General features: G+C 44.5%; 2 protein-coding genes across 4 annotated transcripts in view; one reads left to right on the forward strand and one right to left on the reverse strand.

The window, feature by feature from the left end:
* On the reverse strand, positions 1–11,492 carry LOC308705274 (uncharacterized protein). 3 transcript variants are annotated; one of them, XM_081390206.1, is made up of 10 exons: positions 11,410–11,492; positions 10,129–10,364; positions 9,925–9,997; positions 9,554–9,822; positions 5,286–5,386; positions 4,391–4,627; positions 3,898–4,028; positions 1,584–1,658; positions 1,147–1,253; positions 1–986 (listed from the first exon to the last, which is right to left on the reverse strand). In XM_081390206.1, exons 6-10 carry the CDS (start codon positions 4,501–4,503, stop codon positions 825–827), a joined length of 588 nt encoding a protein of 195 aa, XP_081246332.1. In that variant the 5' UTR covers positions 4,504–4,627; positions 5,286–5,386; positions 9,554–9,822; positions 9,925–9,997; positions 10,129–10,364; positions 11,410–11,492; the 3' UTR covers positions 1–824. The 3 variants fall into 3 exon arrangements, with proteins under 3 accessions (XP_081246332.1, XP_081246331.1, XP_081246333.1); XM_081390205.1 differs by having other exon boundaries at positions 4,391–4,740; XM_081390207.1 differs by lacking the exons at positions 9,554–9,822; positions 9,925–9,997; positions 10,129–10,364; positions 11,410–11,492 and having other exon boundaries at positions 5,286–6,529.
* The window catches only part of ppef2b (protein phosphatase with EF-hand domain 2b), a gene marked incomplete at both ends in the record, with an annotated part of 26,844 nt that continues 12,124 nt past the window's right edge, over positions 9,230–23,949 (forward strand). Inside the window, 13 exons of the mRNA XM_081390473.1 lie at positions 9,230–9,355; positions 9,533–9,587; positions 9,663–9,838; positions 9,912–10,026; positions 10,120–10,166; positions 10,239–10,405; positions 10,548–10,584; positions 11,462–11,611; positions 11,709–12,116; positions 13,200–13,385; positions 14,099–14,241; positions 17,738–17,844; positions 18,139–18,302. Coding sequence (XP_081246599.1) covers positions 9,230–9,355; positions 9,533–9,587; positions 9,663–9,838; positions 9,912–10,026; positions 10,120–10,166; positions 10,239–10,405; positions 10,548–10,584; positions 11,462–11,611; positions 11,709–12,116; positions 13,200–13,385; positions 14,099–14,241; positions 17,738–17,844; positions 18,139–18,302 — 1,881 coding nt within the window. The remainder of the gene's footprint in view (positions 9,356–9,532; positions 9,588–9,662; positions 9,839–9,911; positions 10,027–10,119; positions 10,167–10,238; positions 10,406–10,547; positions 10,585–11,461; positions 11,612–11,708; positions 12,117–13,199; positions 13,386–14,098; positions 14,242–17,737; positions 17,845–18,138; positions 18,303–23,949) is intronic.

Below are 23,949 nucleotides of genomic sequence, written 5' to 3' on the forward strand. Positions count from 1 at the left end.
GTCATGAAAGCCTTGTTTAATAAAACATTCTGCGGATACATTTGTTATAAACTGTATATATAATCTTGCTACAAGACAGCTAAACATGTATTGGAAAGTGTTAGTTAATAGCCATCACTGGTTTATATGAAACGGTTTTAATACTTTCCAGTACAATGGTGTGTACAACATGGAAACATATACAGAAGAGATTTGGTGAACAAAGACAAACAAAGGAAAGAACAAAAAGTTATGAAACAAGAAAAAGGTTTTACAAAACTGTTTTGAGGTTGTTTTTGCAAACGCAGATGTTCATTCTGGAATGTCATTACATTCTTATCTGCGAGACCGGGACGTTTCCCAGCGTGCAGAAACACGCTAGCAGATGCCACACCGAGCAGGAACTGGCATAAGAACCTGGGTCAAACCAAGGATATTTTGGAAGCACCCGTTTATTTAGTCCTGGGAATCGCAGAGGGAAAGTTTTGGCGGAGTTGCTCGACAACATTTCTTACAGATCAGGCGTTGGCCACTGAAATCATGCCAGACCCATAAACCCAAGAGTTTAAAACAGATTTGGCCTTGAACTGATTTGCAACAGATGGTTCATTGTGCTTTTCTGTGAACATAGAATAACACAGATGAACAGACTTTGATTGAGAACTTCATGTTTTCTGTGAACTATGTATATGTTTCCACATCATTTTCAATAAACCCTTAAAGCCTACTCGAGTCTGAGACTCCCAACAGCAGCAAGTGAAGAATTAAAGACGCTTGTAAGTTTGTGCTGAGCCATAAACCTGCAAATCCTACAAACCGAGTGAGTGAGTGAGTGAGTGAGTGAGTCAGGGAAGGCTTTGGGCCGGGGTCATGACCTCAGGCTCCTGCGGGTCGTCTCCGGGGTCGCAGCCACACTCGCGGGTCAGGCTCACCGAGGACAGAACCAGACTGTTCCCTTCATCCATGTACACGAATGGGACGATGTCGTGAGCCGTCGGTTTGCAGCACTGAGGAAGACATGCAAGATCAGATCTCAGTCCAGAGAAACACTCATCTGAGAGTTAAACACACACATTCACCTGTGCAGACGCAGAGAAACACTACACACACACTCACCTGTGCAGACGCAGAGAAACACTCATCTGAGATTCAAACACACACATTCACCTGCACAGACGCAGACGCTCTCTCAGCGCAGAGGCTCAGGCCGCAGGATCCGCACTGGACGAAGGTGACGCTCTCCGGATAAACCACCCAGCGCTCCCAGCCCAAATCTGACACACAAGAGAAAACATGCAGGATTAGAGGAACATCTCCCATCTCTCCAGGTCATTATTCACCCCGAAACAAGAGGAAAGGAAAGAAATCATGTCTAAAGAAAACAAGGCATTGCTTTCAGTACCAAAAGTCTAAAGCAGATTGTGGAGTTGTAACGACTTTTAATTTATAGTGAGAATGATGAACACAAGTTAATCACAGTGTCACACAACCTTCCCATTCAGCATCTCTGATGTTATGCAAAATGTTATTTTCTTTCTTTTAATTTTGGGATTTGATGAGATTCATGTACAGTCAGTCATAGCAGGATCTGCTTGAACGCTCACCTTTCATGAACACCTGAGAGGAATATGTACAGCAGGTGGAGTTTCTCGAATCCTCCTGGAACGTTGAATTACCTGCTGGATAGAGCAGAGAGAGCAGGTTTACTCATGACCCAGGCCGAGCCGGGCTTCATGCCTGAGATCTGCACTTCACACCTGAGATCTGCACTTCACACCTGAGTTCTGCGCTTCACGCCTGAGATCTGCACCTGAGATCTGCGCTTAACACCTGAGATCTGCACCTGAGATCTACACTTCACGCCTGAGATCTGCACTTCACACCTGAGATCTGCGCTTCACACCTGAGATCTGCACTTCACACCTGAGATCTGCGCTTCACATCTCTGAGTTCTGCACCTGAGATCTACACTTCACAGCTGAGATCTGCACTTCACACCTGAGATCTGCACTTCACACCTGAGTTCTGATCTGCGCTTCACACCTGAGATCTGCACTTCACACCTGAGATCTGATCTGCACTTCACACCTGAGATCTGCACTTCACACCTGAGATCTGCACTTCACACCTGAGATCTGCACTTCACACCTGAGTTCTGATCTGCACTTCACACCTGAGATCTGCACTTCACACCTGAGATCTGCACTTCACACCTGAGTTCTGCGCTTCACACCTGAGTTCTGCGCTTCACGCCTGAGATCTGCACCTGAGATCTGCACTTCACAGCTGAGATCTGCGCTTCACACCTGAGATCTGCACTTCACACCTGAGATCTGATCTGCACTTCACACCTGAGATCTGCACTTCACACCTGAGATCTGATCTGCACTTCACACCTGAGATCTGCACTTCACACCTGAGTTCTGATCTGCACTTCACACCTGAGATCTGCACTTCACACCTGAGATCTGCACTTCACACCTGAGTTCTGCGCTTCACACCTGAGTTCTGCGCTTAACGCCTGAGATCTGCACCTGAGATCTGCACTTCACAGCTGAGATCTGCACTTCACACCTGAGATCTGCACTTCACACCTGAGTTCTGATCTGCGCTTCACACCTGAGAACTGCACTTCACACCTGAGATCTGCACTTCACACCTGAGATCTGCGCTTCACACCTGAGACCTGCACTTCACACCTGAGATCTGCGCTTCTCACCACTGAGATCTGCACTTAATACCTGAGATCTGCGCTTCACACCTGAGATCTATGCTTCTCACCACTGAGATCTGCGCTTCACACCTGAGATCTGCGCTTAATACCTGAGATCTGCACTTCACACCTGAGACCTGTGCTTCACACCTGAGATCTGCACTTAATACCTGAGATCTGCACTTAATACCTGAGATCTGCACTTCACACCTGAGACCTGTGCTTCACACCTGAGTTCTGCACTTCACACCTGAGATCTGCACTTCACACCTGAGATCTACGCTTCTCACCACTGAGATCTGCACTTCACACCTGAGATCTGCACTTCTCACCACTGAGATCTGCACTTAATACCTGAGATCTGCACTTAATACCTGAGATCTGCACTTCACACCTGAGATCTGCACTTAATACCTGAGATCTGCGCTTCACACCTGAGATCTACGCTTCTCACCACTGATATCTGCACTTAATACCGGAGTTCTGCACTTCACACCTGAGATCTGCACTTAATACCTGAGATCTGCACTTAATACCCGAGATCTGCACTTCACACCTGAGATCTGCGCTTCACACCTGAGATCTGCACTTCACACCTGAGTTCTGATCTGCGCTTCACACCTGAGACCTGTGCTTCACACCTGAGATCTGCGCTTCACACCTGAGATCTATGCTTCTCACCACTGAGATCTGCGCTTCACACCTGAGATCTGCACTTCACACCTGAGATCTGCGCTTAATACATGAGATCTGCACTTCACACCTGAGATCTGCGCTTAATACCTGAGATCTGCGCTTCACACCTGAGATCTACGCTTCTCACCACTGAGATCTGCACTTAATACCGGAGTTCTGCACTTCACACCTGAGATCTGCACTTAATACCTGAGATCTGCACTTAATACCCGAGATCTGCACTTCACACCTGAGATCTGCACTTCACACCTGAGATCTGCGCTTAATACCTGAGATCTGCGCTTCACACCTGAGATCTGCACTTCACACCTGAGATCTGCACTTAATACCTGAGATCTGCACTTCACACCTGAGACCTGTGCTTCACACCTGAGATCTGCACTTCACACCTGAGATCTGCACTTAATACCTGAGATCTGCACTTAATACCTGAGATCTGCACTTCACACCTGAGTTCTGCGCTTCACACCTGAGATCTGCACTTCACACCTGAGATCTGCACTTCATACCTGGAGAAGACAAGATGGAGTTCTTGAAAGTGTGACGCAGAAGATTCATCCGAGACACGGACACACGAGGCTCCTGCTGCAGGCTCAGAGATTCCAGGAGGATTTTTCTGATTTCCAGTTCTCCTCTGCATCTGCAACACACACACACACGTCTTTGTAGACCTTGTCAAATTGCAGCCAAATATCTTGTGCAGTAAGAAGACACCGGTGAAGTTGCCCCCATTTATATTTCCAGAACATGACATGCGTCTGCGCAGTCAGTCTGTGCACAACAGAACCGTAAAGGTTTCTGATAACATCCAGAAATTCTCTTTCGGTCAGTCCAGCATAATCAGGTCAGTGAGTCTCAAACGATGAGGTCGACTGACCTTTGCCCGGGACTTCAAGTTGATCTGGATTCATGAAGACCGAAATGAAACCCTCTCCGAAACAAAAGTCTGTAAGGCGAAAGAGGCGTTTGAAACAAGCTCTTCTGTAAAACCTCAGCTCTTACCTCTTGGTTTTCACAGCGGACGAGGACGACACCTCAGGCAAAGGATGGAGAACAGACATCTTCCCGAGAGGAAAGCCGAACAGCAGCACTGCGACACACAACACCAGACTCATGTCTGCAGACTCGAGGTGTCTCGGGATGGACGCTCCGGAGAGGAATGATGGATGTTGTTTGTAGTGGCCTGGGAAAGCAGGGGTTTATCTACTTCGGACAAGCTTGGCCTTGAAATTCTTTGCACTGTTTTCATGTTGAGCAAACGTGATGGTGTTGAAAAGGAGGTGGAGAATGAAGAAAAACACCAGTGAATTCTATCATATGGTTACATACTAGCAAAGATGATAAGCTGAAACCTGCAGGAGGACAGATGGCAAATATGAGAAAGATCAGAAGGGAACGGCGCAAATAAAGAAGCCATTCATTAAATCATTCATTCATCGGCACACAAGAACAAGAGAACACTGAACTGTGTAATGCAAGAAATCTTTAAAAATATTTGAACAAGAATATCAACCGAAAAATCAATCCGATGAATTCCAAACTGAAAACAATGTTGCGCTAAAGAATCGGCTAAAGAAAAACCAAAGAAAACATTTATTGATCACTAGTCAGTCAGTGTGAGTCCTGCCGTTTGGCGGCCCACCAATATCCAGAACAGCCTGGGTTCTGTAATCACACACAGATTCATCTCAGTTTCCCACTGAACTCTCACTCAATCAAAGATGAACAGGAGAATCATATTCTCATTCTGCTGGTAAAATATACCACTATAACCGGAGTCCTGTCTGTGCATATCAGGCATGAACATGTTCATCTCAAAGTAACAAAGTGAAAAGGCTTTAATTTTCTGTCATTTCTCATGAGAAATTGTTGTAGCATCTGTAGTTTCTCTTCTGACCTCCGATAAACCGAATCAAAGGAAGGCTGGCGTGTTTGTCCTTGAGTCGCTGCGCCTCCCCTGCGTCAGGAGGAATTCCACACCTGCGTGTGAACGGCAATCTAAAGAAAGAAACAACAGTTTATTTGTTATTCAGAGAAATCTGAGTCCTTTCAGGACAACTTGAAGGGATAGTTCACTTTGAAATTAAATTTTGGTATGTTTTAGCTTACCTCAAGGGCATCCAAGATGTAGGTGTATTTTTTTCCGCAGTAGTTTCAATTTTGATATTTTTAGGTCAAACCCGTTCTTGTCTGTCAGTCATTTAATGCAGGTCTGTGGTAAAAATATCAAAATTGAAACTACTGCGGAAAAAAAGACACCTACATCTTGGATGCCCTTGAGGTAAACTAAAACATACCAAAATTTCAAAGTGAACTATCCCTTTAATATCATTTTATTCACTGATGGACTGTCAAGCATAACCCTAAGCATATTCACATATTGGCCATAACCAATATTGAGCGGTTTTGTCCCCCATTCTTACACTTCTACAACAATCCTGAATATGTGTGGCATTATTTCAACCCCATTACAGCACATTTACACTTAAAATAGCTCAAATCTGGCAGAATTCTCTGTTTTTACATATTAAAGCCTATTAATATGGGAGAGTGGGGCACAACCTGATGCTTTTGTGTAAACCTACTTAGGGTTATTTTTTCCTGCATTAATTTCCCACATGTTACGTACAATTATGTGGTTTTGTTTCATTAATACAAGTTTGCAGAACCCAAGTGCAGTTTAATTATACTCAAAACAAGATCAAACGTAAGACAAAGGGCCCTATTTTAACGATCTGAAACGCAAGTGTCAAAGCGCAAAGCGCAAGTAACTTTGTGGGCGGGTCTTGGCGCTGTTGCTATTTTCCCGGCGGGATAAATGACTCTTGCGCCAGACGCAAATCTAAAATGGGTTGGTCTGAAGTAGCTTCATTATTCATAGGTGTGGTTTGGGCGTAACGTGAAATAAACCAATCAGAGCGACATCTCACATTCCCTTTAAGAGCAGACGCGATTTTTCTAAAGCGGATTCCTATTATAACGGCGGATTTGCCAGGCGCGCGCCAGGAGCGGTTCACAGCCGAGGAGAGCAACGCTCTCGTCACGGACGTTGGGGATGGAGAAACCCACCCAAATTAACTTCGGTTAAAAAGGCGTATGATAATTTGGGTAAATGTGTAAGCTAGATGTATGCTTTTATAATAAATTGTCTATCTATCTATCTATCTATCTATCTATCGTAATAATGTATGATTTGCAAAAATGAAAACTGCTGCTTCTGTGTAGATGAGAGAATCAAAGTGTATGCGCGTTGTGCACACGCTACATTGATTATGGCCAAGCATGCGCCCTTAAAATAGCATATGAATAACATGCGCAACGCGCCACTGACTTTAAACTATTTTTTCCTGGTTAGTGGCGCAATTGTTTTCTAAACCTGCAAAATAGCATGAAGGAACGTTTGCGCCAGAACACGCCTCCTTTTTTGCGCTGAACCGCCCAGGCAGCGCAAGTTCATTCCCTAGTTTAGCGACGTGCTTCTGTGGAGGGAAAAGCGCGCTTTGCGCGGGTGCAAAATAGGAATGATACATGCGTCGGTGTACAAAGTCAATTGCGCTGGGTGCAAGATAGGGCCCAAAGACTTGGTGTGGCATGGCGTACATGGCTTCAAAAACAAGAACATGGACATTGCGTTTGCCAACAGTGGTTACACATAACAATACTTGACCTTACAGATCCCCCACTCTACGAGCGGCTCCTGGCGCCCAACAAAAATCAAAACTAGACATAACAAGAAAGTCCAGAAGGGTGGTGGAGCGGAGGAGGTCTGGAGGGAGGGATGGCAGGCCAGGCCCGTGCAGGGGAACAGGACCTGCATCATGGAGCGTGGAGCGTGGATGGCCTTGGCAGTTCAGGGGGCCAAGATGGATCGGCCTCCGCATCTCCGCCCATGGAGCTTGACGTTGCGTTGCTAAATGTTCTAGGGCTGGGCTATGGGGTCATGGCTCACGGGCTGGAGTCCCCTCTGGATGCTGGTCAGGGGCTGGAGTGGATGCGTGTGTGGCTCACACACACAATATGGCTGTGGCCACAATTGTCAGGCATGACTGGAAGTGACTCGGGCTTGGCGTGCTGGCTGTGGTGTGCACTGCGGGATTGTGTGCCCCTCATCCACAATTCCCACAGTAAACGAGGAACCGCACAGCAGAAGGGCATGATCAATGTATTTCACCAGATTCCAGCTGACTGACCCTCTAGGCATCCTAGAGGAGATTGGCTCATCCAGACCAGCACGAAAAATTTATTACGAAAAACACTTACCAACCGTGGTTACACATAACAATACTTGACCTTACAGTGTGACAACTAGCCCAGTGTCAGTGTGTGTATCGCTTACTCCTATAAATGATGAATGGGAAGAACTGATCTGTTTTTCGATAACAAACATTTACAAATAAAGTAAAAAAAAAAAAAAAAAAAAAAAGGATTTATTATCAAATCCATTAGGTTCCCTGACTGGGATGTTAATGAGATGTGGAGTACAGACGGCTAACACAGACACACGGAGCGATGGCCTTTAACACACTCTTTATCCGTCTATTCTGGGTTGAAGCCGAGCCGCAGTATTAACCCTAATCCGGCCGCGGAGAGGTGTGTGTTGATGAAGGGCTCCATCTCACCATCTGTCCATCTCTCTGAGCTCCAGCAGATTCATACACACTTTCTGTTCATCATAATGCTGAAGGGACTTCAGTCATGCTGGGATTCTGACGGGTGAGTCTGATGTTTTCTAAAGGCTGGAGAATTAGAGCTAATTACTCTCTACAACAGAGAAAGATAATTATATTTTGCATTAATAACTATTATTACATGGCTTGGTTGAATTCCAATGTAGAATGCGGTCTGTTATTTCTTGATATCAGACCGCTGCGAAGTATAACACACCGTTGCCATGAAAAACAGAGCGTTGCTATGGACGCAGAAAGGACTATTTTCTTTAGCGGAAGCAATACAATCGTTTTTAAATCAATAAACTCATTTTTAAATCAATATTTTGTGTCAAAATATTTATTTATTTCGTAGTTTGCCATGTAATAAGTGGGATAATGTATAGCGAGGTGGTTGTTTTAGCAAATAACAACCCCTTCAGGCTCTGCTTCTCGTCGGGTCCCGTTCAGCCTGTCGGGGTTGGCATTCGCTAAAACAACCGCCTCGCTATCAATATCCCTTACATAAATTACTCTCCTTGAGAAAACACTAAATGAAATAAGACAGATTTATTATTCACATTTGTTTAAAAGTGAAATTCAGACTACAAGCATTACTAGAATTAGTTGTTGTGAAATGTGTGTCATCTTCACCTATAGCTTTTAACAATGTAGATTGTTTCAAAGCAGCTTCACAGAGATAAACGTATAATTTATGTGATTGGATCAATTTGGATTGAATTTGTGATTGGATCAACAGAGCGACAGTGATATGGGATGCCGAGTCACCAAATCTAACCAACTGCAGCTGAAAACATGCGATCCAGGTGCGTGAACAAGATTATTCCAGTCTGACACTGTTCAAACATTCAGTGAATGCTTTCTGAGAGAGATACAGCTCACGTCTGTGTCTGTCTGTCTCTGTCTGTCTGTCTGTCTCTGTCTTTAGGGAACATCTCAGTTCCAGGTAATTCTTTCTCATTTCTTTCAGTAAATGTCTCATTGTTGTCAGTGAATATGAATCAACATCAAACACTTTATTTTTCCTGGTTTCTCTCACATGCAGCCGCTACAGGTCAGACAGATTACATGTTTCTGAAGAACCATCACTGTCACTCATGTCTGCAGCTGGCCTGACTCTCTCTCTGTCTCTCTCTCTCTCTCTCTCTCTCTCTCTCCATCCATCTGTCCAGCGATGCGGGCGGCTCTGCTCATCCAGCGCTGGTATCGTCAGTATGCGGCCCGGCTGGAAATGCGACGCCGCTGCACCTGGAACATCTTTCAGTCTATAGAGTATTCTGGACAACAGGATCATATCAAGGTGAAAACACTGATGTTCTCTACAGATACAGACTTACAGTCATGGAGACTCCAGAGACTCCAGACTAATCCCGCGTTACTGTTCTGTCAAGCCGTAAATGACCACAATCTTTCAGTGTTAATATCCGTGTTCAGTCTTTACACATGAAACATGCCTGTGCTGTTTGTGTCTTTACAGCTGTATAATTTCTTCGGTTACCTGATGGATCATTTCACTTCTGCCAGCAGCCAAAGTAAGACACTCTCGAGCTCTTCAACTTCGTCTCGTCTCATGAAGTGATCGGCGTAACTGTGTCCATCTCTCTCAGGGAATCTGGTCTCGCAGATGTTTCGCGAGAGCGATGTGTTTCAGGACGTGGAGTGGGAGAGACAGTTCTGTTACAAGGACATCGAGGTTCCAGATGTCTACGGCGGCCCACATCTCTCCTTCCCACTGACCGTCTCCACCGTCACAGAGCTGGTGGACGCCTTCAAAAACAAACAAGTACGATCATTTCAATCTTTAACCTCTGTCAATGAGAATCTTGCTGTCTTTAATTGCAGATGTGTTTCTGTAGAAGCTTCACGCACGGTACGTGCTGCAACTGCTGGGCAAGACCTGGACGCTTCTGCGCTTGATGCCCAACATCAGTCACGTGTGCAGCTGCAAACACACAGAGATCACCATCTGTGGTGAGAAAACACACCTCATTCTCAAGCTGTCTTATGACACAACACAATTTTCAAAGCTACAAAGTGCAATTTAATTCTTTGCAACTCATACAGGTGACTTACACGGCCATCTGGAGGATCTGCTGCTGGTCTTTTACAAAGTCAGTAAAATTCTGATGTCCACAGTTCATTGCATTGGAATGTGCCAGTAACAGATTTCTGTTCAACGATAGAATGGGTTTCCTTCAGCGGAGACGCCGTACGTCTTCAACGGGGACTTTGTAGACCGAGGGAAAGAGTCGATGGAGATTCTGTTGGTCCTGTTTGCATTCCTGCTGCTGTATCCGCTTGACGTGCACCTGAACAGAGGAAACCACGAGGACCACATCGTCAATCTGAGGTGGAGATCTCATCTATAATCAGACACTCTGAAATCAAATCAATCACCTACATTTGTATTTGCAAGCAACAAATTCAGCTACAAATGTACTTATATGTGTGTTTTAAATGTGATTGTAAGATGGAAGCTTTCTTTCATGCAGATATGGCTTCACTAAGGAAGTTCTGGGGAAATATCCGGTGAGTTAACCGTTCATCCCTAAAGACCCGTTCACACCAAGGACAATAACTATAATGATAACAATGAGGATACAGTTGTTCTAAATATAAAAGAACAGCCGAATCCATAGCGCAACTACAAAGATAATAGCATAGAGGAACCTTGGAATCACTTTCAGAATTTTTTTTCAGCTGATGAAGGATAAAAACAGTGACAGCCAATCAGAATCCATCCTGCTTCAACTTCAAAGACCTTGAGCATTTAAAGCGGCAGACGACAAAACTGCAATGCTAATAATAAACAGAACGATTTAGTGTGGACGATAATATGGTTATCATTCTTGGTGTGAACGAGACCAGGCTGTCCGATCCTGCTCCTGCAGGACCAATGGGCCAGAGTTCAGCTCCAACCGCCACAAACACACTCGCTTGGAAGTTTCCAGTGATCCTGAAGGCCTTTGTTAGCTGGTTGAGCTTCATTTAATTAGGATTAGAGCTGAACTCTGCAGCCCTCCAGGAGTAGGATTGCACACGCCTCCTCTAAGAGGATTCAGACTGTCCACTCGTCCATCCATTCACAACATTCACAGACAGACAGGGAAAAAACATTCACATCCAATTCACATGTTTTTGTATATGCAACAAAAATGGGAAAGCTGGAGGGAAAAAAAACAATATCTTTATCGCTATAGCTCGCTATTCCTTTTCCTTACCCTAACGATTATTAAAACCTGATAGTTATCGTAAGTGGTTTGCACAGAACTCAAAGCATCTCTGATCTGGCATTTCCTTCACCATAGACAAAACCTGAAGAGACTTTATCTGAAGAGCTGTTAGAGAACTCACAGTGAAAACAATCGTCTTCATGGCTGAAGGCTTTTCTCTGTTGTCCTCCCAGGTTCATGGGAAAATGATTCTGAAACTTCTGCAGAAGATCTTCAGCTGTTTGCCACTGGCTACAGTGATCGACCAGAAAGTTCTGATTCTACACGGAGGAATTTCTGACAAGACGGACTTGAATCTGATCGCCAAACTGGACCGTCGCAGAGTACGCTGCGCTTCAGCAGTCGCGTGAAAACGATTGAAGGATGTTAGTTGAGTTCCATGTGTGTCAGTCATTTTCTTCTGGGCTGTTTTCCCCTCAGTTCGTGTCAGCCCTCCGGCCCCTGACGAGGAGAGAAGCAGACGGAGACGAGGAGGACATCAGCGCCGGACGGAGGAGAGTCCAGTCCCTGACCCACGGCCTGACGGGTCGGTCCAGACAGGAGCTGCCGCGGCACTCGCTGCACTCGGGCTCCGGCCTGACGGGTCGACCCAGACAGGAGCTGCACTCGGGCTCCGGCCTGACGGGTCGACCCAGACAGGAGCTGCACTCGGGGTCCGGCTTGACGGGTCGACCCAGACAGGAGCTGCACTCGGGGTCCGGCCTGACGGGTCGGTCTGTCGACGAGGAGCTGCGGGAAAGACGACGGCTGGCGGGTCTCAGTCTGTCGTCCAACTCACAGCTGGATTCTGCTGAGGTTCTGGAGTCAGACGCAGAGGAATGGAAACAGGTGAAAACAAACACACACACACACACACACACACCGAACTTCACTTGAGCAGTAAAACACACACACTCTCACTAACTCTCTTTGTTTCTCTCACTCTATCACAGTACAAATCTGAGGAAAACCTTAGACAAAACTACTGTGGCAGTACCATAGTACAGTGATGAGATCAGATGGTAATATCATGGTACTTTTATATATGCCGTGGTACTGAGTGATTGCCATAATTTACTTTAAAGAATGCCATGGTATTACCATGGTATAAAACCAAATAAATCGTGGAAATACCATGGTATGTTTTTTTTTTCTTCTGGTGTTTGTGCAGCTAGTTGTGTTTGAGTTTTTCAATAGGTGACGTAATCGTGTTTGGCTTGTGTTGTCATTTGCTGTAATCGAATTGCTCTGATGTTACAGTTCTAACCCTAACCTAAGTTGATCGTAGAACTATTGCCACCAACGGTCTCTACGATCAACTTAGGCTTACGATGACTTTGGGAAACGCAGCCCTGGTTTTGTGTGATTTAGTCTAAGTAGATGTTGGTGAAACTGCAGAACTAAAAGACCAGCCGAGAAACACAACAGTTTAATAGTCATTTTAAAAGAATCACCTTGGTCATTTAGGTCAGTGTTTCCTAACTCTGGCCCCCAACAGGACAGATTTTGAAGGTCTCTCTCATCAGACCCACCTTGTTCAGGTCTTGAAGTCTCTACTAACGACTGTTGAATCATGTCTGTTTCGTTAAGAAGACATACACCGTTGGACTAAAGCAGCACACGTATCCCTCCACGCTTCTGAGAATGATTTTTATTTGCTCTTTGTTGGCAGTTTTTACTCCATATGTACTATTGATTTAACAAGGTTTGTAGTTTTTGTTGTTGTTGTCTACATCACTTTCAAGACATTTGCAGATCAAAAACCAATCAAATGGTTCTTTAAAGCCAATAAACAGAGCAAAATGGTGCTTAGGATAATTTAGGACAGCACAATGTTCATGTAAATATGATCTTGCTAAAGCACATAATCCGGTTTGATCCAAGAGACTGTTAAAGTGTTAATGTGGAGTTTGTGTCTCACACACACTGCAGATAGTGGATGTTCTGTGGAGTGACCCGATGTCTCAGAACGGTTGTGTCCCAAATGAGGTCCGAGGGGGCGGGTGTTACTGGGGGCCGGATGTCACACAGGAGGTGCTGGACAGACACAAACTGAAACTGCTCATCAGATCACATGAGTGCAAACAGGAGGGTTATGAGTTCTGCCACAACGGCAGGGTGAGCAGTTTATTTACCCATCCATCTATCCATCCATCCATTTACCCATCTACCCAACCATTTATCCATCCATCCATCCATCCATCCACCCATCCATCCATTCATCCATCCATTCACCCATCAATTTACCCATCCATCCATCCATCCATTCATCCATCCACCCATCCATCCATTCATCCATCCATCCACCCATCAATTTACCCATCCATCCATCCATCCATCCACCTATCCATTTAGCCATCTACCCATCCATTCATCCATCCACCCATCCATCCATCCCTCCATCCAATTTACCCATCCATCAGTTTACCCATCCATCCATCCATTTACCATCCACCCACACATCCATCCATCCATCCATTTACCTATCCATTCACTATCCATCCACCCTTTGATCCATCCATTCACTATCCATCCATCCATCAATTTACCCATCCGTTAACTGGATGGGTGGATAGAGAATAGGGTTTGCTGTAATCCAGTGGTTCTCAATTCCAGTCCTCGTGACCCACTGCTCTGCACATTTTGCATGTCTCCCTTATTTAACACACCTGAACCAGATCATCAGCTCATTAGGAGAGACTTCACGAACTGAACTGAGTGTGTCAGATAAGAGAGACATACAAAATGTGCAGAGCAGTGGGTCACGAGGACTGGAATTGAGAACCACTGCTGTAATCTGTTCTGAACGGTAGATTGTTTTGCATTTGCAGGTTTTGACAATATTCTCAGCCTCTAATTACTATGATGTGGGCAGCAACAGAGGCGCTTACATTCGTTTGGGCCCCGACCTCATTCCTCATTTCAAACAGTTTCAGGCCAGCAGATCGACACGAGAGCTCACACTCAGACAGAGGTAAACACGCACACACACACACTGACGCACACACACACGTATGCACACACATACACACACACACACGTATGCAGTATTTAAATCTGAAATCAGTTAAGTTCAGTTTATTTTATTTATAAAGCACATTTTAAGACAACCAAGGTTGCTCAAAGTGATGTACATCAATAGTAAAAAAGAATAATAAGAGAGTCCAAAGAAACGAGCAATGCAATAAAAATTAAAGAAACATACAACAAAGAAAAAACATCTATGATTGTGCAACTGAGTCTAAAACATCAGTGCACTCAGAGGTAAAAGAAGAGAGTAATTCATCACCACACAAACTCATAAGCGCTCTCGTTGGCTGAACGAATCAATGAGATTAAAAAAAATCTCGTCAGTAAATCAGATGGGCAACAGACATGAATATTAAAATCCCCAAGGATCAAGAGTCCATCATACTTCGTCATAATTGTACATCAAACTATGTACATCAATCTGCTTCACCAACACCTCGAAACTGGAGAAATTGTCAAATTTCATACTCCAACAATTTCCTTTTAAAAACCTCCATAGACAATCTCTGTAAAGGACTGAGATCACCCACATTTTTTCAAGTCTCTGTTATAAAATAAAAAATCTAAGCAGTGTGTGGTGATGAAGTCATGCACGATAAAAGTCTTGTTTACCGCCGATCTTGGGTTAATCAAGGACAACTTTGCTGAAATCTGTTCATGGGCCGCCTGTGATACAAGACACAGCGGATGAAGATTTACTAAGTTCACCGGCAGAAACACCTGGGAAGGAGGAGAGTCTGACTTCCGTCTGGCGGAGAAGCTCGTCTGTGACATCACTTCCTCCCCGGAGCATGCGGAATGACCGGCGTAGACTCCCCGGTCTCGAGAACTCGAGTGGTCGAACTTGATTCTCTTAAATCTTGTTTAATCCTTTTCTCGACAGAGTTTAGAATAAGGAGAAGCGTTTGCTTGTCGTAAACTACTAGAGTTGAAATATGTTGAAAAACACAAACGACCAGCTGCAGACGGCAGGACACACACACACACACACACACACACTGAAGAGCCTGTTCCACCACAACGGCCTTCATAGCTGAACTCTAAACACAAATCTTGTGCAGTTCAGTCTAGGGCTTGCATATACTAGTCGAGTAGTCGATCGATCGACTACTTCAACCACTAGTCGACGCTGTCGGAAACAATCGACTACTCGAGCGTCCATTAACCATAAATGAATTAAAAATGGCGAACGTCACCAACAGACACCACACGTCAGATGTGTGGAAGTATTTCATCAAGGATGACAAAAATATTGTAATTGGCCAACTCTGCAAGAGGCCGTTCACATATTGCGTCTAAAAACGTGTGGAAAGCGCGCGCGGCCGTGCCGCTGTCTCCTACAAGCGCTCGCGCTCCCGTGGCGTCTGTCGTTGCTATGCAAACAAACTGCGCTCTCCATGATGACGACGAAGAAGTATCATTCAGCAAAGGATTAATTTATTTCTAGCCCTTGCATTAGCTTTACTACTAGATATATTTCTGGAGATGAGAAGAAAAAACCCGCTTGGAAAAACTAGCGCACCATGTTGCTTTCATTATGAGCGCGCGCCTACATTTGAAATAACGACCTTGAGCGCGGAAAAGACGCGATATGTGAACGGCCCCTAGAAGCAGACGTCTGAAATGAAAGGCAAGAACGGCCATTTATTTGGCTTTTGACTGTTACATGAAAATTTAAAAATGAAATGTCATAATTATAATGTTTTGAGAGTTTACTTATGTAATTGTTGCATTAGGCTATGAATAAATAAATGTTTATTGATAAGATCTAGCTATTTCATGTCTTTTCATTTACAGTAGCATGAACGACGAGTAGTCGAGTAACTCGAGTATTGTTTTGATAAGAAATCGACTAGCAGAAATCAGTAGTCGTGCAACCCCTAGTTCAGTCTGAAATGTTTAGTTTTCTTAAATGATGTTTTATTAACACAGTTCAGGAGGAGCACGGAGTTAATCAGATAATTAACACTTACACGAGTGGAGAGCATTCAGTTAATCAACGATAAGAGGTATATATACCTTACCTCTGTTTGTTGACCCGTTATCAGTATCTTGGCTCGCCGTTTTGCTACTACTAGGCCAATCTTCGTTGCCCCCATCGAGACTTTAAAATTCCCCCCCCCGTCTTCCTCCTACCGCTCAGCCGTCCAGACGATTCCACCAATCGGGAAGTGGACAGTAGTAGGATTGAGGCAAGCACTGGGTAATTCTGACGTGCAGTTCTCACGGAAAATGAACAAAGCGGAACAGTACGATCTCTATGTTACCTTACAATCAGCCAAGCTCTCCCCTCAGCCTCTCAGTCCTATCCTCCCGCTGGTCTTAACCCGTTTCCTTTTCAGTGGCCTCCAGCTCCAGTAGCCCAAACAAGCTCTGTCTCCGCTCGCAGCACAAGCCCACATATCCCATTTTCATCCTTCCTTTCCTTCCTATCCTCCAACAAATTTTTCCTTCCAAGCCCCAGAGAGTGATCCAAGCGTGAGGCCGCTGCCGACATTCCCAGCCTCGGCTCATATCACTTCCAGCTCTCTCCTACAATCTAAATCACAGTACTCTCTCTTCACAGCAACACCAAGGCCCGTCCCATCCAACAACCCAAAACCATTTCAGACCTATCAGTTCTCGACAGTGAAACAATTGCATACTTAATCAAACAAAGCAAAACAGACCAAGCTAAAAAAGGTTATTCTATTTATATTTTCAATCTCTCTTCTCCAATACAACCATACCAAACCGTTCTTGCATACATCCAATTCAGAGATTCACAGGCTAAATCTCCTTTTGAACCTCTTTTTATAGATGACTCCAACAAACCTGTCACATGCTTTTGGTAACAAAACCACCTCAAATCCGTCCTCCAGCAATCAGGCATCTCCACGCAATTTTTCCAGTCACTCTTTCCGCATCGTGGCAGAAACCAAAAAGGCCACATCAAAAAAGCCCTCATCAGCTAAATAATACCGTGAGTCTTGATCTCCCGTCAGACACTGCGAGAACTCTCAGGTTGAGCATCAATGCTTTACTCCCATCCGCCTGTGAGGCTTATCCATCCGGTGAGTCTTGATCTCCCGTCGGACGCCGCGAGAGCCTCCCGGTCTCTCAACCTGCAACCAGCCGATAGGACCCTCTCACCCTGACCCAAGCTGGTCCCGGCGAAGGCAACACGTGCCCGAAGGCTAAATCATGCCGCTCCTGGTCAAACATCCAGCGTCTTCTCGAAATGCCAGCCTCCTTTTATTTGGGGGTGGGGGTGTCTTTAGTCTGGCTGTCCTCTGCTCTTTAGCTTTTTGGGGGAGTGCTCTGGGTTAGGGCCAAATCCCGAGCTCGGAGCCCCCATAAAGCTTTACTCCCTCTAATTATATGTAAGTGTGAACTTGTGAAATATTGTGTCAGATTATTGGGATAATGTGATTGTAAAACTTTATTGTGTGTGTGTTTAGTGTGGGACGAACAGAACGTTCTGCATTACAGGCTCTGAGGATGCAGCTGTTCACACACACATCTGCCCTGATTCGAGAATTTCAGGAATACGACCCACAGTGTACAGGTACTACACATACTCTCACACACTCACTCTCACACTCACAGGGCAAGAGCAGGTCATGTTGCTACAGCTTCTTACACACCCTGCATGTGTGTCTGTGTGTGTGTGTGTGTGTGTGTGTGTGTGTGTGTGTGTGTGTGAGAAACAGAGTGTCTGTGTGTTCATCATCATCATCATCAGCTGTTCTTCTGTCCTCTGGTGTGTGTGTTCTGTCGTTAGGGGTGTGTGTTCTTCTGTCCTCAGGTGTGTGTGTGTGTTCTTCTGTCCTCAGGTGTATGTGTGTTCTTCTGTCCTCAGGTGTGATCTCTGTGAAGCACTGGGCCGAGGCCGTGGAGAAGGTGCTGCGGCTCAGTCTGCCCTGGAGGGTTCTGCGGGCTCAGCTGGTGACCAGCACACAGGACGGGATGCTCAACTACCAGCACTGGCTCAACCAGCTGTCCGTCATCCAGACACACACTGAGGCGAGTGGAGAGAGAGAGCGAGAGAGAGAGAGAGAGAGAGAGAGAGAGAGGGGGGGGGGGGGAGTGAGAGAGAGAGAGGGGGGGAGGGGGGGGAGAGAGTATTCTCCATTCAGCAACAGCAGCAAGAAATTGCGCTCCTGATTTTTTGCTTTTTAAATGTTGTTTTAAGACAAGACAGACAATCAGTTTTGATACAATTCTACAAAATAAGACCTTCTGCAACATATTAACTACAAAAGGACTTTAAATCCATCAAGAAAAAAAAAATCAGCAGAAGACAACTAGCAGACAGCTAACTGACAGAAGGCTAAAAGGTCCCACAACTGCCACCAGAGAGAAGAAAGAAGAACTCTAAGTGAGTACAGATATAATACACAATATCTACAATCAACACACTTTGTTTGGGGGAGAAGATTTGCCCAAAAACTGAGTTTGAACAAATTAAGCTACAGTTAAAGAGCTAACTCCAGTGGATATCAACATATTCATAAAACAACAACAACAACAACAACAACAACAACCAACTGCCAGCAACTGTCAGAATATTTGAACAATGACAGAATCAATACCCATAGCATACCCATCCAAAGCTACCAATGAGATCCTAAAGAAAAGACACAAAGAAAATCTCCTCAAGAACAGTCCAGAAAGCCTGTACTCAGACCTGTACAGGACCGGAGAGGTCAGTAACATCATATTCTACACAGAAGACCCAGAAGCCTGGCACTCAGCGATCAGACATCATTACCCCACAGTGATCAGAAAGGGCATCAGTAATGGATGGAAACTGCAGATTAAAGAAGGAGATGATCCAGATTCAGATGTCACGATAACAGCTAACCTATATAAAAATGGGACTGTAATGATTCAGGGGAAGCTGAAACAATTTGAAAAAGATTTCCTCCAAATTAAAGAAAAAGCTCAGCTGAACAAGATCAGCCCTAATACACAGAAGAGTGCAGAAGACACCTCGACCTCCAGCCATCAGTCCAGGGACGACAGTGAGGAGATCTCCCTTCTGCACAGCATCATCAGCGACATGAAGGAGAAGTTCAGGGAGATGGAGCTGGAGCTGGTGCAGCTGAGAGAGGAGATGCATCGAGCAGTGAAGGAGACTGATCCAACAGAGAAAGAAGCAGATTACAGGAAAGAAATAGAAATCCTTAAGAAAGAAACCCAAGAAATGAAAAACCAGGGAGAGGAGTACAAAAATCAGCTGTCTGTAATGAGGGAAGAGTTGAGAAAGCTGAGAGAGGACAGAGAGTCAGCTGTGGAGAAGCAGCCGACACAGAGAGGAGAACAGCAGAGCTCAGAGGAGACGGCTCCTCCAGCGCCCAGTGGCCCTCCTCCATCCGACTCCTGCAGGCAGTCACAGCCTCAGATTATACTCCTCATGGACTCCAATGGCAAGTTCATCGACAAAAAGAAACTGTTTCCGAGAACAAACATAAAGAAAATATGGTGCCCAAACACACAGAAGGCCCTGGAGCTCTTGTGTGAAGAGCAGCTGGGTTCCCCCAGGCACATTATCATCCACACCGGCACCAACGACCTCAGAGCTCAGCGAGAGAGAGTAGCTACAGCTCTCATTAATGTGACAGAGAAGGCAACCTCCAACTTCCCCAACTCCAAAATCATCCTCTCCACCCTGCTACTGCGCTCTGATTTCCACCCAGACACCATCAGGCATATAAATGCTAGAGTATCCAGAGACTGTGCCCTAACGCCCAACGTACACCTGGCTCAGCACTCCACACTGAACCTCAGCAGCCTTTACGACCATGTCCATCTCCACAGAAGGGCAATCCCCATCTTCGCCAAAACCCTGAAGGACATCGCACTAAACCGCAGCTCCAGTGCACCACAGCGACCTCATGGACACCCCATAGAGCCACTGCAGGGACACCCCTCAAAACACCACCCCTTCACCTCTGACCAGAAGAGCCCCACGACAGGCCCTGTGTTTCCCCCTGGAAGACACCGCATGACCCGGCCTGCAGCCCCCTCGCCTTCTCATCCACACGAACATCAGCAGCCGGGCAGCCGGAGCTACGCTGAAGCAGCCAGCCGATCACTGACCCACCCCAGCACAGTCCAGAGCCAGCCGGCCTCATCTCCATCCAGAGACCTCTCACACATCCAGCACATGCTGACTCTGCAGTGCTCACACCTTATGGGTTAGTGACGAAAAAAAAAAAAAGATATACACAAGAAAATGTCTGTATGCGTGCGTGTGTGCGTGTGTATGTGTGTGGTGTGAGTGTTTTATTTCTATTTATTTTTAAAACCGATTCTTAGAAACCTATTATTTATTCTTCTTGAGAAAAAAAAAAAAAAAAAAAAGTATGGGTGTGTATTTATTTTTATTTTATGTTTATTTTGTATCAGATTCTTAGAAACCTCATATTAATAAAAAAAATAAAAAATAAAAAAGTACGAATATGTGTATATATGAGTGTGTATGTGTGTATGTATATACATATATAGCCTAATATGTATATGATGTCTTTGCATATTTATTTTACTTGGTTTATGCAATTGATTTATATTCTTAGATACATCATAATATTAATATATTCTTCTTGATTTGTCAATTCAATATACTGATGTCTGTCTTGTTTTGAAATAACAAATGTAATTATTTAATGAGCTCATATTCTCTAAAAGTCACATGTTGGATTATTCAAGGACTGAGGTCCTCTGTTTTTGGTATTAAGAGCCAACATTCAGACTTTAAAAAGGAAATTCATGATTCTGACATCATAATACTGCAGGAAACATGGAATGTTAGGGATTTGTCCACTGGCTGCCCAATTGGATTTAGAGAAGTAGTTCTACCATCAACAAAACTAAGAGGGGTGACTCAAGGCAGAGAGTCAGGGGGGATGCTGATATGGTATAGAGCAAATCTCATAGACTCAATCAAAACCATACAAATCGGAAAATTTTACATTTGGTTAAAAATCCAAAAAGACATCGTCTCCACAGACCAGGACATATCCCCCCCCCCCCCCCCCCCCGAGTCTCCCTACTATAGTGAAGAAACCTTCTCCATCCTGCAAGAGGAGATTAGCCATTTCCAGACCAAAGGGAATGTGTTAATGTGTGGCGATTTAAACGCCAGAACTGGAAATGAACCAGACTTTATCAGCACACAGGGAGACAAGTATACAAACACCAGCCACCCTCTGCCCTCATACCAGCCCAGAAATAATTATGACCAATTCACAAACAGAAGTGGGAGAAGTCTACTTGAGCTCTGTCGATCACTGGGCCTGTATATAGTGAACGGTCGCATACGGGGAGACTCTTTTGGTTGTTATACCTTTAATTCTTTCCTGGGCAACAGTACTGTCGATTATTTCATCACAGACATTGACCCAGTGCATCTCAGAGCATTCACAGTCAGTCCTCAAACACCTCTGTCAGACCACTGTACAATTACACTATATTTAAGACGAACTCATACCAATGAATCACGCAGACAGCCCTCCCATTTACTGAAGCTGCAACAGCCCTACAAGTGGACAAAAAACAGCACAGAAAACTATCAAAATGCAATAGAAAGCCAAACTATCAAATTATTATTAGACAAATTTATAACTAACACATATTCACAAAATAAATTAGGCATAAATCTGGCACCAAGTGACATTACCAACATACTCCACCAAACAGCATCCATGTGCAATTTGAAAAAGAAATCATCAAAAAGGAAACCAAAAAACACCAACGAAACGTGGTTTGACAGTGAGTGCAAACATATCCGAACAACTGTACGAAATCTGTCAAATCAAAAACACAGAGATCCTGACAATGAAGAACTCCGCCATCAGTATCATGAAGCTCTTAGACTGTACAAACAAACTCTAAGAGTAAAAAAGGAAAAACACACAGAACAATTATTTCAAGAAATGGAGGAGTCCATAAATACCAGTAACTTCTGGAACAACTGGAACACTCTCTATAGACCACAGCAGGAAGAACTGGCCATTCAAAACGGGGATATATGAAGGACACACTTTGAAAATCTGTACAAAACAACTGAAACAAATCCTGCTCGAAATGAATTAAAAACCAAATTAGAAATCCTGAAAGAAAAAATTAAAGACAACCAGAACCCCCTAGATTTCCCAATCACTGTAGATGAGCTTACAGAGAGACTACATGCTTTAAAACCCAACAAGGCATGTGGCATTGACGGAATATTAAATGAAATGATCAAATACACAGATGACAAATTCAAAACGGCAATAATCAAATTATTCAATATTGTTTTGAGTGTAGGATATTTCCCTGACTCCTGGAACCAAGGCCTGATTACACCCATCTTTAAACAAGGAGACAAATATGAGCCAAACAATTACAGAGGCATATGTGTCAATAGCAACCTGGGGAAAATATTCTGTTCAATTATTAATGTAAGACTGCAGAACTTTCTCAAAACCCACAAAATTCTGGACAAAAGTCAGATTGGTTTTCTGCCCAAACACAGAACATCTGACCACATCTACACCCTCCACACCATCATTGATAAACATGTTTACCAGAATAAATCTAAAGTCTTCGCTTGCTTTATTGACTTTGAGAGGGCTTTCGATTCGATCTGGCACGAAGGACTCTTCCTAAAACTACTGGAAAATGGGATTGGAGGGAAAACATTTGATTTGATAAACACCATGTATAAAAACAACACATGTGCTGTAAAAATAGGGAATAGTCGAACAGAATATTTCCCCCAAAATCAAGGAGTCAGACAAGGTTGCCCATTGAGCCCCACTCTATTTAACATCTATATAAATGAATTAGCCAAAGCCTTAAATAACTCCACTGCCCCCGGCCCAACCCTGACGGACTCAGAGGTCAGATGTCTGCTCTTTGCAGATGATTTAGTCATTCTGTCAGAAACCAAAGAGGGACTACAACAGCTCCTCGACGTCGTAGAGACATTCAGTCGAACGTGGGCTCTCAAAATTAACCCTAGCTAAAACAAAAATAATGATTTTTCAAAATAGATCCAGGTGTAGGGAAAATAAATATGTCTTCAGAGCAGGAAACCAAGTCCTCCAACACACCCACGAATACACATATCTGGGACTAAAGCTGAGTTCAACAGGGAACTTTAATCTGGCTGTGAATGAACTGAAAGCGAAAGCAATGAGAGTCTTCTACATGATTAAAAACACTATTCGGCATGAAATTCCAATTCAAACCTGGCTAAAAATCCTAAAAGCAATAATTGAACCCATTGCTCTGTATGGCAGTGAGATATGGGGACCTCTGAAAACCCAAGATTTCTCAAAATGGGAAAAAGAGGAAATCGAAACTCTGCATACCCAAATTTGTAAAAGCATCCTAAAAGTAAACAGAGCGACACCAAACAACTCGTGCAGAGCTGAATTAGGACAATACCCCCTGCTGATCACTATCCAGAAAAGAGCTGTGAAGTTCTACCAGCACCGGAGCGCAGTGACCCGAGCTCATACCAGGCTGAGGCCCTGCGGTGTCAGGAGCAGAACCGGCACCGGAGCGCAGTGACCCGAGCTCATACCAGGCTGAGGCCCTGCGGTGTCAGGAGCAGAACCGGCACCGGAGCGCAGTGACCCGAGCTCATACCAGGCTGAGGCCCTGCGGTGTCAGGAGCAGA

This window comes from Scardinius erythrophthalmus (genome assembly GCF_964197995.2).
Source record: "Scardinius erythrophthalmus genome assembly, chromosome: 17".
NCBI classification, from domain to species: Eukaryota; Metazoa; Chordata; class Actinopteri; order Cypriniformes; family Leuciscidae; genus Scardinius; species Scardinius erythrophthalmus.

Excerpts from the sequence above, each read along its gene's own strand:
- LOC308705274 (XM_081390206.1), bottom strand. The coding sequence starts at position 4,503 with ATGAGTCTGGTGTTGTGTGTCGCAGTGCTGCTGTTCGGCTTTCCTCTC. Across the intron at positions 1,659-3,897 it reads CTCCATCTTGTCTTCTCCAG|CAGGTAATTCAACGTTCCAG; the intron begins GTATGAAGTGCA and ends TGCTCTATCCAG. Across the intron at positions 1,254-1,583 it reads CTCTCAGGTGTTCATGAAAG|ATTTGGGCTGGGAGCGCTGG; the intron begins GTGAGCGTTCAA and ends CTTGTGTGTCAG.